Consider the following 15,003-nt stretch of genomic DNA (forward strand, 5'->3'; position numbering starts at 1 on the left):
TAGGATTTGTAATTTTGACAGTTATTGTCAGTAGTAATAGCCACAAATTATCAAAGTGAACAAGCTCAACATCTTACCAAGGGAAACCATAAAGGCTGTCAAACCATTTCCTGCTGACTTGTCTATTGTACATTGATGCTGCCACTTCTCAGCTGTTACTGCTGTTCAATAATTGTAATCTTAACAATTATCAGAGTGACTAAACCGGATATCTTATGATAGCACAGCAGTAAGGCTATTTGGATTACATGTACTTACCCTTTTGTATGGAATAAAATTTGAGTCTTTCTCGGCTTTATGGAATAAATGTGGCTTCTCATGAGGCGTAAATGATGTAATATTAACTTTAGTGGTACATTTACTTTAGTCAACACTTCTTTCAGTAACGAAAATCTGACATCGGGAAACAGAAATCGGATTACTTAATACACGTTATGAATAAAATACTAGTTCTGGAAACATATTAAAATAAAATGCGGCCACTTGTGAGGGGTAGATTTTATATTATTGCACTAATATGCTGGTCATGTTAGCTGGGTGGTCTTTCGTGAAGGGTACTTTTGAACACAAACTCGTCGGTGCCAACGGATTCTGGCCGTAAGGAACGGGTGGCCGCTGGTCAGGGGGTGCCGTTCAAGAGAGGGACTACTGTATGAAGCTTTACATTTAGAAGACCTTAGTCATCCTAGGGTTTCACCATTTTACAGTTAATATTACAGAGGTATATCCCCTGTTGTAGAGCTTTTTCTCTCAAGACATTTTTTGAGGTGATCTTGATTAGAGAACCGTATGATGATGTGCCAACAGAGAAAATGCTGAACATTTTGAGGGAATGTAGTTTATATTAATCTTTTTTTGAAAAATGGTAACCAAGGTAGCTCAGTTGGTAGTTATTGGTCTCACAATCCAAGGTTTGCAGGTTTAATATTGGCCAGGCCAGCTCATGTGTCTGCCTAAGTGTGTCCTGGAACAGCACTTAGCTACCATTTCCTCTGCATGATATTGTCAATAATGTGTTAAAAGTGCTGTTAAAAAAAATAAAAAGATTTTAGATATTTTACTTTTGTCTTTTATTGCATATAACTTTTAGCAAATTTTAACATCTTTTCCTGTCTCGGTTTATATGGAAGGGTATTTTTTCTCTTTTGTAATTCCGTATATTTACATTTTTGATCTTCAAATGTTAATCAGCATCATATAGCCATTATTACACTGATGTGCTTTTAAGATATGCCATACATAAATACTGCTTTATAGCTTTTGAAAAACTTTGTCTTGAAAACAAATTTGATTTGAGGGTTTATAATAAAAATACATAGGTGAAGATTGATCCACAGGGCTTGTAAATTCCATTTTTCAGGTTGTATTTACAAGCAACATGTGATAAAAAGCAACTGGGTACTTGCTCAACTGGACAGGTGCAGTTTTAAGCCAGTTGTCTTATTAAAGGAGAAAATAATATCTTTTCTCCATTGAATGATGTCCTTTATTCAGAAATTGTCTTAGTTGACATAATATATTGGTGACAGCTCCAGTGGCCTAGTGGTTAGAGTATCTACCTCAGATGCAGGAACTCTTAGGTTCGAACCCCAGCTGAGTCATACCAAAGACATAAAAATGGTATTGGCAGCTGCCTCAGGTAAGTGCTAGGACTGGTTGGTCTGGTGTTAGGATAATGTGACTGGGTGGGACATGATACTGTGTGTCTGCAGGATGATGGCTCATTGCTAGACATTACTATAAACTGTCACACTGCAGATATCGTAGTGATATGACTGATTTTTTTTAAAGCTACATTAAAAATCCAAAACTTGCATGCACACAATATATATTCACAGAAACAATGTTTGTTGCTGTTAGCTTAAGTGTAACCCCTTGTTATGAGTCTCTTTCAGTCAGATGCATACTAATATAATTTTAACACTTAATCATTTTATGTTATGTTAGAAAATTTTATATCATTTACATCCTGTTAAAAAACACATAAAACTTGTATTAAAATAATATTAAATGGCCAAAACATATTGTCGCCAAAAAAATCACCAGATCATATATTTTGTCACCAATAAGTAAAAACAAAAAAGTAATTTGCAACATTGGTGAAGCCCAGCACCATCCAGTATGGAGAACCTATTAAAAAATCCTTGATAGCGTGAACACCCACATTAGACCCCAGATAGCACTAGTACAGAAAGAAAATATTTTGTTATAACAAATACCTCATTATAAAGAATGATATTGTGGACCCCACTTATCTGTATTTTTCTCTCTCTTTTCAGGATAGATTTTTACCTATTGCCAATGTTGCCAGAATCATGAAAAAGTCGATTCCCAAAACTGGAAAGGTTTGAACTTGCCATTCATTAAGTTTTAAATTCACACTACATTTGTGCTTACTTCTGCAAACATTTGCTGGAAAAAAGTTAAGCAGTAAAACTTATGAAAATAAACAATCAGCTTTTCATAGTGTGTAAAGTTTTAATCTCCTATTGGTAAATTTAAACCGTGGAAATGCTAGTGCAATATGTAATGCATGTTAGAGTAATCATTTCCTGAACTGAAATGTCCATGAATGAGAACTTTAAAAGCTATACGTTGCTACTCAGTTTTTAGTTTGATGATTGCTACCTCTTTTGTTGGGGCCCCGAGTGGTCTAAAGCGCTCTTCATTATGGATCACTGCCATCTCACCTCTGTCTGCGGCGCTTCGAGTCTAAGATTCAGCCAATGTGGGCATGTGAGAAAGCTTGCCAGTAGCTTCTCGTGGGTCGGTGGTTCTTTCCGGGGTTTTCCGGGTTCTTCCTCCACCATTAATACTGGCCGCCATGTATAGCCTATCGTGCGCTGAAAAATGGCGTTAAACCCCACAACAACAACAACAACCTCTTTTGTTTGTGATGAATATGCATAATAAATGTACCTTTCTTATCTTTCCTATTCATGCTTCACATTTATGCTGACAACATATTTTTCATATAGTTTAATGTTTTTAATAGACCACACAATTATAATTATCATATCAGTAAAGTCTTTTGTAACCAGATAATTTTTCTGTAGCAAAACCTCCAGCATGTATCCCATCTTACAACAGACTTTTGAATTATGTTTCTGCATATCTGATTAAATTTTGATTATCTCCATATTTTTTCCACAGATGAATTGATAAAAAATTTACAGTGTTTATTTTTTTTGTTTACATTTTTTTGCTCTACTGATTACTGATGAGAAGAACTAATGCTAAAGCCTGTTGTAAGGCATCCATTGTCTGTCATAATTAACACAAGTTTGCCATTAGACTTTACTCACGCATTCATCCTAAGGTATATTATTCCTAAAGTAAAATGGTGCCCTTGTACAACCAATACTGTATCACCATAATTATTTTGGTTTAGCTCCTACTGTGGAATGAATGATCATATTGACATTGGGGTTTTGCTAAAAGACTTCTTACAGTGTCTGTCTGGTACTGAATGAAAATGGTGCTGATCTTAAGGTTAATATGACTGCCATGAAATTTTTTATCTTGTTAACTTGTTATTTCTATTCATCCTAAATAGATGGTAATATCAACACAGGGCTTTCCTAAAACACTTCCTATATGTCAAGTTCATTAAAAATGACCATGATGCTAATCTGACATTCAACATGACCACCATGGTGTCCATCTTGAAAATCTTTTATTGCTGTCCTCTTGAATTGTCATACTAAATAAAAATGGTGCTAGTCTGATCTCTATCATGGCGACTAACTTTTCTTATTGCTACTTCTGCATAGATGGTCATAGCTACATGGGCTTTAAACAATAAGATTTCTTACTGTATCTGGTTTGCCCTTGAGGAAATTGTGCTGATCTGACCACATGGTGTCCATCTTGAAACTATTTTTGTTATCACTACTTCATTTAAATGAATCACCACAGTGACATGGGACTTTCACTACAAGACTTATGATGGTGTCTTGTTAATCCTAAATGAACACAATACTGATTTGACATCCATTATGGCTGCTGTGTTGGCCATCTTAAAAATTGTCTTTTGCGTCTTCTTTTGAAATGATGGTCATATGAAAATGGGGTTTTTACTAAACAACACCTTACAATATATTTCTGATAATGAATGAAAATGGTGCTGATTAGACTGCCAACATGGCTGCCATGGTCACCATCATGGAAATTTGTTGGTGTTAATTCTCCTGAATGGCATGGGGTTTTCACCAACAGACTTATTATGATATATTGCTGGTAATAATTGAAAATGGTACCAGTCAGATCACCATTATGGAGATTTAATGGTAGCTATTGTACAAGTTTTGTTATAGCCACTTCATCTGGACAGAGAGTCATGTAGACATGGTGTTTTCACTGGTGTGAAGTGATTCGTCAATATATCAATATTTTTGCCATAGCTATATACTTAATTGATACAGGTAGGGAAGAAATGATATAAAATGATTCTTTAAATTGAGAATTCATCACAGAGAGCTGTAGTGGGCACAAGTACTTGTTTTTATGAGTAAATTTGTTTAAAAATTATTGACAATACCTTCTGCTCCTGTGCCACCCTCCACCCCCTCATACTGATCATTTAGTAGCCAATTTTACACAAAGTTTTTCAGTTGCTTTGTCTCTTATTGGATCAAGTTTGGATGCCTACACTTAAGATGTATCTTTGAGTGATTAAGTTCCATTCAGTTTAGATTGGAGATTATTATTTTTCCTAGACTACCAATCAGAATTGACTCTTGCATATTTAATTGTGTGAAACACCAGAAATATAAACGTCCAAATTCGACCCTTGTAGACATACAAAGTAACAGTGAATCTTTGTAAAAGCAGCTATTCAATGATTCAGTCATACACTGGGAACAAGTTTCAAGTGCCTCCTTTACATGTTGTCAGTTAACTGAATATTCTGACTGGATACCAAACTTTTTAGCACAGAATCAGTGAGAAAGCAGATTTGTAATTGGACTAGTTAGTTGCCTTATGTTAATTTGTAAACCTGGAGTAGATGTTATTAATATTTGTCCATTTTTACTGACACAAATGAGCACCTGTGGTCACAGGAGTTGTTTTGCATCTGCAGGAAGTACAGTGAGAGATTCATTTGTTAGTCATCTCCACTGCTGCACTTGGATCTGTTCTAGACAAAATTTCTTTGCACGAGGAAATTACCCAATTTCTTTTTCAAGATAACATCATAATGACTTCCATATACAGGGTCTCCCTTGGAAATATTTTTCTTGGTGGCATGAAATTCGCCAAATTTAAAAATTTGGAGCCACTTTTAAGCTGTAAGTGCCATTTTATGCCACAATGCAGGAACTTAAATATATGGACAATATTATATTGGCGCTACTTTTAATCTATATAAACATGCCAATTAAACACTTTTTACATGTTTTCATTACATTTGAAAGCACACGAAAAATTATTCATAAATGTACCAATATCATTATATAAAATGTGAAGTTCAGTGTATAGCATATGAAAAGCAAGAATGAATAAGAATGTTTCTTTACAATTGATAATACAAAATATTGCTTTGTTTTATGAACAATGTCACTGACACTTCATCAGTATCTGCCTCATTTTTTTCCCCAACCATTTCTTAGATGCTTTCCTGAAATAAAGTTCTCTTCATTGGGCCCATCAGTAGAAAGTCTCAAAAATTTTCAGAGTAGATATACCCATAGAATTAAGTTTGTTTGATGACAGATTCTGGCGACTGAACCTCCTCTCACAGTCTGCGGTAGAAATAGTGGCAACAAGTAACTGGTAGCTGCCTCAGATGCAACTAAATATAAATCATTGTATTTCAGAGCTAAATTTGCCATATTCTTTGTGCTTGGTGTAGACTTGTTTTATAAAATGTTAATTTTTCATTGATATAATCGACTCAGGCCCTTTACACTTGACGACTGGCATTGTAGCGGCATCCTATGTTACTCAGTTAAGTTCGGACCACAAAATCGTGTTATCTTAGTAAATAATCCCTAAAGCATTAAGCAGTCCCAAGTGCATCTCACACTCAAGTTTGCAACAAACAAAAATGAACAACACATGCAAATGACACTGAATCATTTTGCTGACTAATCAGACTACACTGAACCCATTTAAATTGGTTTGTAACAGCTTATCTTTTCAGAGTTAATTTTTTGTCTGTTTTCATTGCTGACACATTGACTCACCACAATAAAATAAATTAAGGTTTGTGTGAACTTTATTGTTTTCTCACTTTGATAGTCTTTATATACCTTTTATATTAAAACAAGTTGAAATTTGATTCATTATATCTTGCATGTCACAGATCTATACTGCATGCATTTAGTTATTGCAGCTAAATAAAGTAAAAAATTTAACAAACCGGTCTTCCACTATTCTTTTTTCTTATTGTCTGTGGACTTGATTTTGACAAAAATTCTTTCTATTGTATCTGTACATATTTCTTGCATTTGACTTTCAAAACTAACAGTCATCAAACATCTTAAAAGCCTATCTATTGCCAAAACTATTATCTCTCTGCCCATCTTTTTTCTTTATCTATGCATTTTGCTCTCCAGCTATCAGTTCAAGTCTTTCCTTTTTTCTCATCTATATCGCTTTCTTCGTTTACTATTAAATGTCATCTTTCATTGGCTTTGTTACTGTAAATGTGCTAAAAATATAAAAACAAAAATAAGCTGTTTATACCACTCCCTTATTTTAGCATGCCCAGATAATCCATGAACCCACTTATTACATGAGTAGGTGTCTGCCATTTTTTCTTGTGCAGAACAAGTTCCCCACATAACACAATTTTAAGAAGACCTCCCATATTTTATTTACCTTACTGTTTAACTTTCATTATGCTATTATTGTGTCGTATTTTTGTGCAAGTTGAAATCTTCAGATGCAGGTTAAATTTTCCAGTCTGCTTTCCCTGAGGCAAACTAATCTTTGTAAAAATTTGTCCAGCCCTTTTAGTTATATCTTGATATGATCTGAGACAAGTTCATTGATCTTCTATCCATGAATACAGGTTCAAGATCAACTTCATGACAGTTTGCAGATATCTTTTGAACATTTTGACTCGCACATGATAAAATATTTTTGTTTCCTTGGAGTTTCTCGAGAATGTCTTTGGTGGCTTCCATAATCAGATGTTACAAAACAGAAATAGACTTGTATAGGATTTCTTGAAATGCTTTTTGATATCTTTTTATATTGTTTCTATGGTGGGATTTATATTTTAAAAAAACTTGATCACAATAGCACAAGATGGAATCCTAAAGGTACAGGCATATATTTTTGTGTTGTTCTCAGATAGTTTGGAAGAAGTTGTAATTGACAGCTTTAGTTGCAAATCTTAGCTAGTTTTCTTTTTTCTTCAGATTGCCAAAGATGCCAAGGAATGTGTTCAAGAATGTGTCTCAGAATTCATCAGTTTTATAACAAGCGAGTATCCTTTCATATGTCATGATGCTTAATCAGGGTGATTCACAGCTATATTGATGAATGAATAATTTTGGTCTTTTGTTACACATTGATACTAAACACTGAGAATTGATTCAAAATGATATTTACCTCTTAAAATTTACTTTGAGTCATCAACTGTCATAAATGATTTATTAGTTGTTTGCTTTATTGTTTGTGTACCGATATGTAACATAGGTTGTGTGTTGAGATATGTATATGCACATTGATATGTGGCATTTGTGTATCATTTTACCACAAATGTTTAAGCAGTATTTCATACAACTTTTTCCCACTCCCAAGGATTTATTTTCAGATGCTGAGTTGTTAGTTTTACACTGAACTCGATAAAATAAATTGTGCAAAACAGTAAAAACAAATACATGATAAAAACCACTATATTTAGAAAAAATGGCCCCTTTCACCTTCAGATACATTCCCCAATCATATTTACATTAGGAATATTAGCCTACTACCTCCTGAAGCCAGCCCTGATACAAGATGAAATTCGTCTTATCCTATTTCATATAGACAAAGGGCAGTAACTCTTGCCTATTACCTCCCCTTGGCACCACCAGGTGTCCTTAGCTTTTAACTTTGCTGCTGTACAGAGCACACATTGTACAGTTCATCCTCCTACAATCCAGCTGTTTTTATGTGCCTGTAGGCCCATCCAATGTTCCTTTTGGGTTTATTTTGCTATTTATCAGTCTCTGCTGGTTGTATGCATTATTTTACAATTTGTGCCAATTTTGATTTTGTCACAAGTTGAGACTTGTCATTTAAGACCCTCATCTCACCACACTATCATTGACCTTATACAAGGTCATTATGAGTTACCGTTGACTTTTTTGCTTACCCCATCAGTTACGGAGCTCTTGTTAGCAAAATTCCAAAGTGTTGCTTAATATTTGTGTTTTGTTTATTCATGTTTCATGCTGTTTTGATAGAGTTGTGGTTTAATTATTAACTAAGCATTGTGCATAAGTTCATAACAACCCCATAGGTTTCTGATACAACCCTTTCACTTCTCTTTTTGTTACAGCAGTGTTTTAGCAACTTAGTAATTTCAAATACATTCCTAGTTTCTACTTTAATATTTTGGTTTTGTTTTTGTGTAATTTCAGCAGAATGTCATTTAAATGTTTTATGTGCAGCTTCAGAACGTGGAAGTCTACCATGAGTCTTGTTTCGCTTGGTCTAAGTATACACCATCTACAACTGTCATGGAATTGTATAAATCCCTTTATGTATTAAATCTATGTATTCAAGTTTCGTTTTTTGTGTACAACGATACCCAAGGGTGATTTATGTATATTGTACAAATATTTCAAAAGACTGAGTTTGGTTTATCCTATGCCACACATGCAGAGTGCTTTTGATGGGGGAAATAAAAAAATGTATCTGATGCACAGACGATGAAGGGCTACATTGTCTGTATACAAATACCTCACCGTAGGTTACAATCTTTACATTACGAGGAGTCTTGTCAGTAAGCAGTCTACTTAAGGACTTGCACATCTTCAGCTGTAGAGGTATGTGAGTTATTTATTAATTTCTTATGTATATTATAGATTATTGTACTACCATGTTTATTTTTTTGTTTATTTGTTTATTTTCTATGTATCTCCGGCTTGCGTACTATAATGCAAATATTTTCTATTCTTGTATGTGACTTAACACAGAATTTGTGGGCGCCGATTGTTTGATTGACCAAGGAATTGAATGGTGGTCGGTGACTACCTGAAATACTGACTTCTCGATTCACCAGTGTGACTGGTAGCCAAGTGTACTAGTGAAGGAGTGTTTTGTGTTACTCCATTTATGTAATCATTTAGCCGTGGGCTGATTTTGGCGTTTGTTGTACCCAGTGTTTTGAGAGTGTAAAGATATTTTGTATGATATCTGTCCCATCACTTCATCATTTTACTATTTGAGTAAAGTACCTATTTGAATTAATACATCATTCTTTTCATTGTGTGAACTTGCCGTGTTCCATCAATTCATCATTTTACTATTTGAGTAAAACATCATTCTTTTTGTCATGTGAAATTACTGTGAATCATTAACCCTTGTCCTTGTATTGTGTAAAGTCATTTACTTGTACTCACATTGGTTGCATTATTAGGTGCGTGCGGATTGTGTTAATTTTTCCAATATTAGGATCTTATATATGCATGTCTTAATCAGAATTCTTTTCTCGTTCAAGTCATTCATCAGTAAACATTTTATTTGTATCACTATCAAAAGTGATCTGTTATAAATTCGAAATCCAACCCAATTATCTTGTTATAACAACCTTCAGATTTTTGTTTGTGAGACTGACTCATTGGGGAGTATTCCCCAATTTTGGGCATCCCAGTAGGTGTAAGACACCCCACAAGTCTGAGCATAACCTTTTGGACCTGTAAGTCAGCCATCATTAACTGTCCCAGCATCACTAGCCATCCAGCCGACACCTGCAGTCCAGCTGTCCCAGCATGGGGACTGTTGGTTGAAATGGTCCAGCAAAATAGTTTTTATGTGGATCTTAGAGACATATGCGTCTTATCACTACTATACCAGAAATTTCAGTTAGAAATCTTTGGTCTGCCAGGCCTTTGGAGCAGCTGGTACCATTGATTGCTGGACTGTCTTATATACTGCCAGCTTCCAGGCAGGCCACACACCATTCACACCAGCCACTAGTGTCGGCTATGTTTGGTTTTAGATTACTCACTGCCTACCCTCAAGGGAGAGCTAGTGACATTGCCAAATATGACTGCCGGGACATAACTTGTGCAGAACTACAAGCCCACCAAGATGAGGACCCAGCGCAAAGTGAGTGCGATGAGACCCATTTTATTCTGGAGGAGACTTAATTCAGCTTCCAGTATGCAATCAAGGAAATCTATGGGGAGTTGACCATTTCAGAATGCCCTCCACTCACCACCACTAACCAGTATTACAAATTCCAGGCCTTGATACTGGGGAGGAGGAAAAGACGTCTTTCTGGCTCCTTTTTCCAATCGGCAAAATAATTGGAGAGATTAACAGCTGGCTTTTGGGTTGGATTGGCAACCCAGGCACCTCTAAAGCATTCTTCTCAGAAAGCCAGGTTCCAGCTACTTCTTCCTCTCACTGGCATCAGATGCACTCCATTGCCTTCAGTACGGACCATTGTGCTGTCTACAAGAATTTGGCAGCTGTCCACATGTCAGCTCCATTGTACTACAAAGTGGATAAGAGCATGTTCCATGCCATGTCTAAGCTGGTTCATCCTGGTGGTGGGACATGATGGCCAGGGTTGCTTGGGTCCTTAGCCTAGCTGCTCACCATACTATGGGTAATACCTTGCCAGCTTCTGCCAATTTAGACCTAATTCGACGAGACACATGTCTGCAGTCAATGTAGCTTAAATTGCACCACACTCCTACTTTATGGACGACCCCATTTGGGTCACTATTGCTTTTTAGAGGATGAATCAAAGAAGTTTGGAGGCAGACAGCTCAGGAACTGCCCCATCAACTCACCGCTCTCCCCACACGTGTCTGGACCCTCTTAGTCTCCGCCAGTGTGAAAGGATGCTCAGCAGCCTTGAACCGGGGATTTCCTCAGCCAGATGTACACCAATACTGATCCCAAACTAATGCCTGAGGACCACTGCCTAACCATCATAGGTACAGAGGTGGAGAGAAACAGTCTTTCTGCACCTTCAAGCCTCCAAACCGTAAGCATTGACTTACCCTCTTCACTGCCTGCAGGCAGCCTTTCAAAACCAATTGATCGCACTTCTGAAGTTCAAAATGGAGACTGCATTGTCAATCCGCCTCTTTGCCAGGAAAGGCGAGTATGCCATCAGTCTTAACCTGTATTACACATACTTTCATATCCACGTTTCTGTTTCACTTGCCACCACAACACCATTTATCAATTCACCATTCTTCCCTTTGGCCTCAACGTCAGCCCCTGAGCTTTTACCCTCATATGGATTGTGTCAGCTCCCTGTTCCGGTCAATGTCATCTGCAGTGAGGGCAGTAGAACTGGACAACGTCCTCCCGAAACATGGTAAGATCAATCCATCTCCCAAGACATGAACAATCTTCTTTTTGACCCATGTCCATAACTTTTTCAGTCTTGGTATGGAGTTCTTAACCAGCAAGAATCGGTTGCAGCTTCCTCATGTTCATGCTCCCAGAATTGTGAAACTCATCACGTCCATTTCCAACCAAACTTTGATTTCAGCAAGAGAGTTCTTGCAACTCCTTGATTTTTTCATTCTATGCCCCTTACAGATGACATTATTGGCACAGTGGTGCTTATTTTCAAGTCCCTTAAATCAAGCAGTCATGATCACACAAGATTTGATCATTCTAGTATCAGTGGAGCAAACAGGTTGGCTGAACATTGGGATTCTGCTGCCAGTGCATACTATTGGGGTGTCCACCTGTTGCCAGACTTCACTACCATCAGCAGCATGTGGGAGCCAGGGGAACGGGCTGTGCAGATCACCATCCTCGAAATGAAGGCTGTCATCAAAGCCTTTCATTTCTGGTAAGATTACCTCTATGGAGAAAACAATTCTCATTATGTCTTTCAACTCTGTTGTTGGTGTGACAATCTCCATATCAGTGTACAAATTATTGGTCAACAGATTCATGAACAGTAGAGTGTACTAATTTATTTGAACTCCTCATGGAAAGCAGGTAGTTCAAATGGATGAGTCGATAGAATTAACATACTAAAGGGACAATACATTTGGCTTAATTTATTGGTTGACTGGTGTTAAACCGCATATAATCACTTGAAAGACTATCTAAAACAGAGGCCATAAAGGAAAGTTTCTTGCCCCACACGAAAGCAGCCAATCATGGTTGGTCTGCACAGGATTCAAACCAGTGACCCACTATACTGTAAATATGGCATGATAACCAATGAACCCGATGTTTGAGGAGATTCAGGTTGGCTGGAATCTTCCTGGGCAGATCTGTCACTAGATCAGATAGATTGGTGACCCAGGACTTGTCCCACCTGAGAGGGGCTATCTGAATCATCTTGAAGCTCTGACCTCATAACTTATAGATTATTTTCAGTATCAGGACTGTGGGAGGATAGGCAAAGACCCACAACCCCTTGCAACTGATTGACAGTACATCCACAGCCCAAGCTTGTGATTCCACCTCACTGCAAAAAGGTCAATCATCAGATGTCCCCAAAGTGTGCCAGTCGAGTGAAGATCGATTGTTTGAAAGACTATTCTGTGTGAAGGACTTCACCTGTCCTGGATAGTGTGTTCACCAAGACATTGAGTCTGCCAGGAATGTGTCTTATTTGCACATGGGTGTTCAGTCCCTGCCTGGACTGCCCTTTTTGGGCATGTTTGGTTCTTATCTGGACAGCCTTGTGAGAGAAACAATTTAAGCCTTTGATTGTGGAGAGAATCTCAAGGGCAAAAAAGCCCTCCACTCTGAAGGCTTTTCAGGGAAGTGGCACAATTTCAGACACTGGTGCCAGACCAATAATATCGTCCTATGAGTGCCACAATCCCTTAATTGGCCTACTTTTTATTCTTGGCTCCTTGAGGAGAAACAGCTGGCCCCTATCACTGTCAAGGCTAGCACTTTATGGTATTGGACACATTCCGACATCATGGCAGATATGATATTGGGCATGATAGTGATCTTCCTGATCTTTTAACTAATTTTGATCTCAATCGACCAAAATCCCTCACATTGTTTCCAGACTGGAACCTATTCTGGGTTTTAACATGGCTCAGTTTGAGTAAATCTTAGCCTCTAGCCCACACTTTACTACATTTTCTATCATACAAGACAGATTTCCTGATCACTTTAGCATCTGCATTCAGGGTATAGACGGATTGATGTTGTTATTGTTGTAGGGTTTAACGCCACTTTTCAGCAAAAGATAGGCTATACATGGCGGCTAGTATAAAATGGTGGAGATAAACCCCTGGACAGAACCACCGACCCACAAGAAGCTACTGGCAAGCTTTCTCGCATACCCACATTTGCCAAGCTCAAGACGAAAACCCACAAAGACAGGTGAGATGGCAGTGATCCATAACAGTGGGCATTTTAGACCACTTGGCCACTCTGGGCCCCTAGAGAGATTGAGAGCTGCAGTTTTGCAAGATCCTGTTCATGTTCTCAAGCAGAGATATGTCATGGCACACACAAATGCCTCTTCCTCTTGGTGAAAGCAGGGAAACAGGATATCAGCCCGCAAGCCCCTGCTTCATGGCTGAAGTGGGTTATATGCTTGGTATACTCTGAGGTCTCAGAAGACAGAGCCACCTCATGAAGATTACAGCTCATGAGATTCGGGCCATCTCTGCCATAATGTTCTAATGTAATGTTTCGATCCGAGATATAGTGGAAGCTGTTGGCTGGCATGCAGAGACAAACCATGGATCTTGTTGGACCGCTGGCAGCAGCACAGACGGACACCAGAGCAACTAAATCAATCAACATGGCTGGTTAGCTTTGCTGGATTCACCAGTGAAATTTTGTAGGTAAGAAGATTTCAACATCATCTTCTTAACCATAGATAAGAGTCGCAGGTCAAGGGACTCCAGGCTGCATTGCTTATAAAATTAGGAGAACGGATTATCATTCAGATGTGGAACTAAGCTATTCTTTCCCAGAAGGATACCCAAGGTAGAGATCGGATGCTCACTATACCCTTCTCCTCTCCTAACATAATGTAATTAGGAAACATATTCAAAGGAAAAAGCCAATTTTTAAGTAAATTATGTTCACCTGATCACATTACTTAAAAACCCTTCCAGCCACCCCATCTCAGCTAAAAACTAGCAACACCTGGTGGTGCCAAAGGAAGGTAATGGGCAAGAGTTACTGCACTTTGTGTATTTGAAATAGGATAAGACAATTTGCGTCTTTTATAAGGTCTGGATTCGAAGGGTAGCAGGCTAAAATATTCCTAATGTAATGTGATTGGGTAAATCTTCTCACAGAAACATAATTTACATAAAACTTTGCATTTTTGTCAGTTGAATAGGGAAATCTACCCCTTAAAATTTACAGTCTAGAATGGACCATGCCCCCTTTGAATAACATGAAACATGACTGCCATATCTGTAAAACTTTGGATGCTTGATATTCATTGTGATGGTTCAAGTGGCAATTAACTTAAAAACTGAGTTGAATCTGTCTTCTCTGTTTTGATCTGACATATGGTTAAGAAATATTTGGATCAACAACAAAAAATGCTGTCACATAATTCACAATGTCTAACTTAGTGTGCACAAGTAAAATAATTTTGTTTTAAATAAGACAAAAATTAAGTGTATTCATTGATGTCATCTTTTTCTGCCTGCCTGACTGTGTGTGCAAGAGAGTCATATATATATATATATATATATATATATATATATATATATATATATATATATATATATATATAGTGAGTTTTCAGTCTAAATACAGATAAAAGCTATCACAATTGGGTCTGATGGAATGATGTTAGAACTTTTGATATATTCCTTTCAGATATGTAAATTAGAGTGTAAAGCTTTTTTGTTTCAGAAGCTT

General features: G+C 37.3%; 1 protein-coding gene across 1 annotated transcript in view; it reads left to right on the forward strand.

Annotated features, from left to right (window-relative positions):
- Window positions 1-15,003, forward strand: part of LOC149796154 (nuclear transcription factor Y subunit beta-like) — a 52,252-nt gene that overhangs the window by 12,915 nt on the left and 24,334 nt on the right. The window contains exons 4-5 of the mRNA XM_089966089.1: window positions 2,280-2,345; window positions 7,371-7,438. Of these exons, the coding sequence (XP_089822215.1) occupies window positions 2,280-2,345; window positions 7,371-7,438 (134 nt within the window). The remainder of the gene's footprint in view (window positions 1-2,279; window positions 2,346-7,370; window positions 7,439-15,003) is intronic.

Source organism: Sinohyriopsis cumingii, chromosome 7, assembly GCF_028554795.1.
Source record: "Sinohyriopsis cumingii isolate HCF-2022 chromosome 7, ASM2855479v2, whole genome shotgun sequence".
Taxonomy (NCBI): Eukaryota; Metazoa; Mollusca; class Bivalvia; order Unionida; family Unionidae; genus Sinohyriopsis; species Sinohyriopsis cumingii.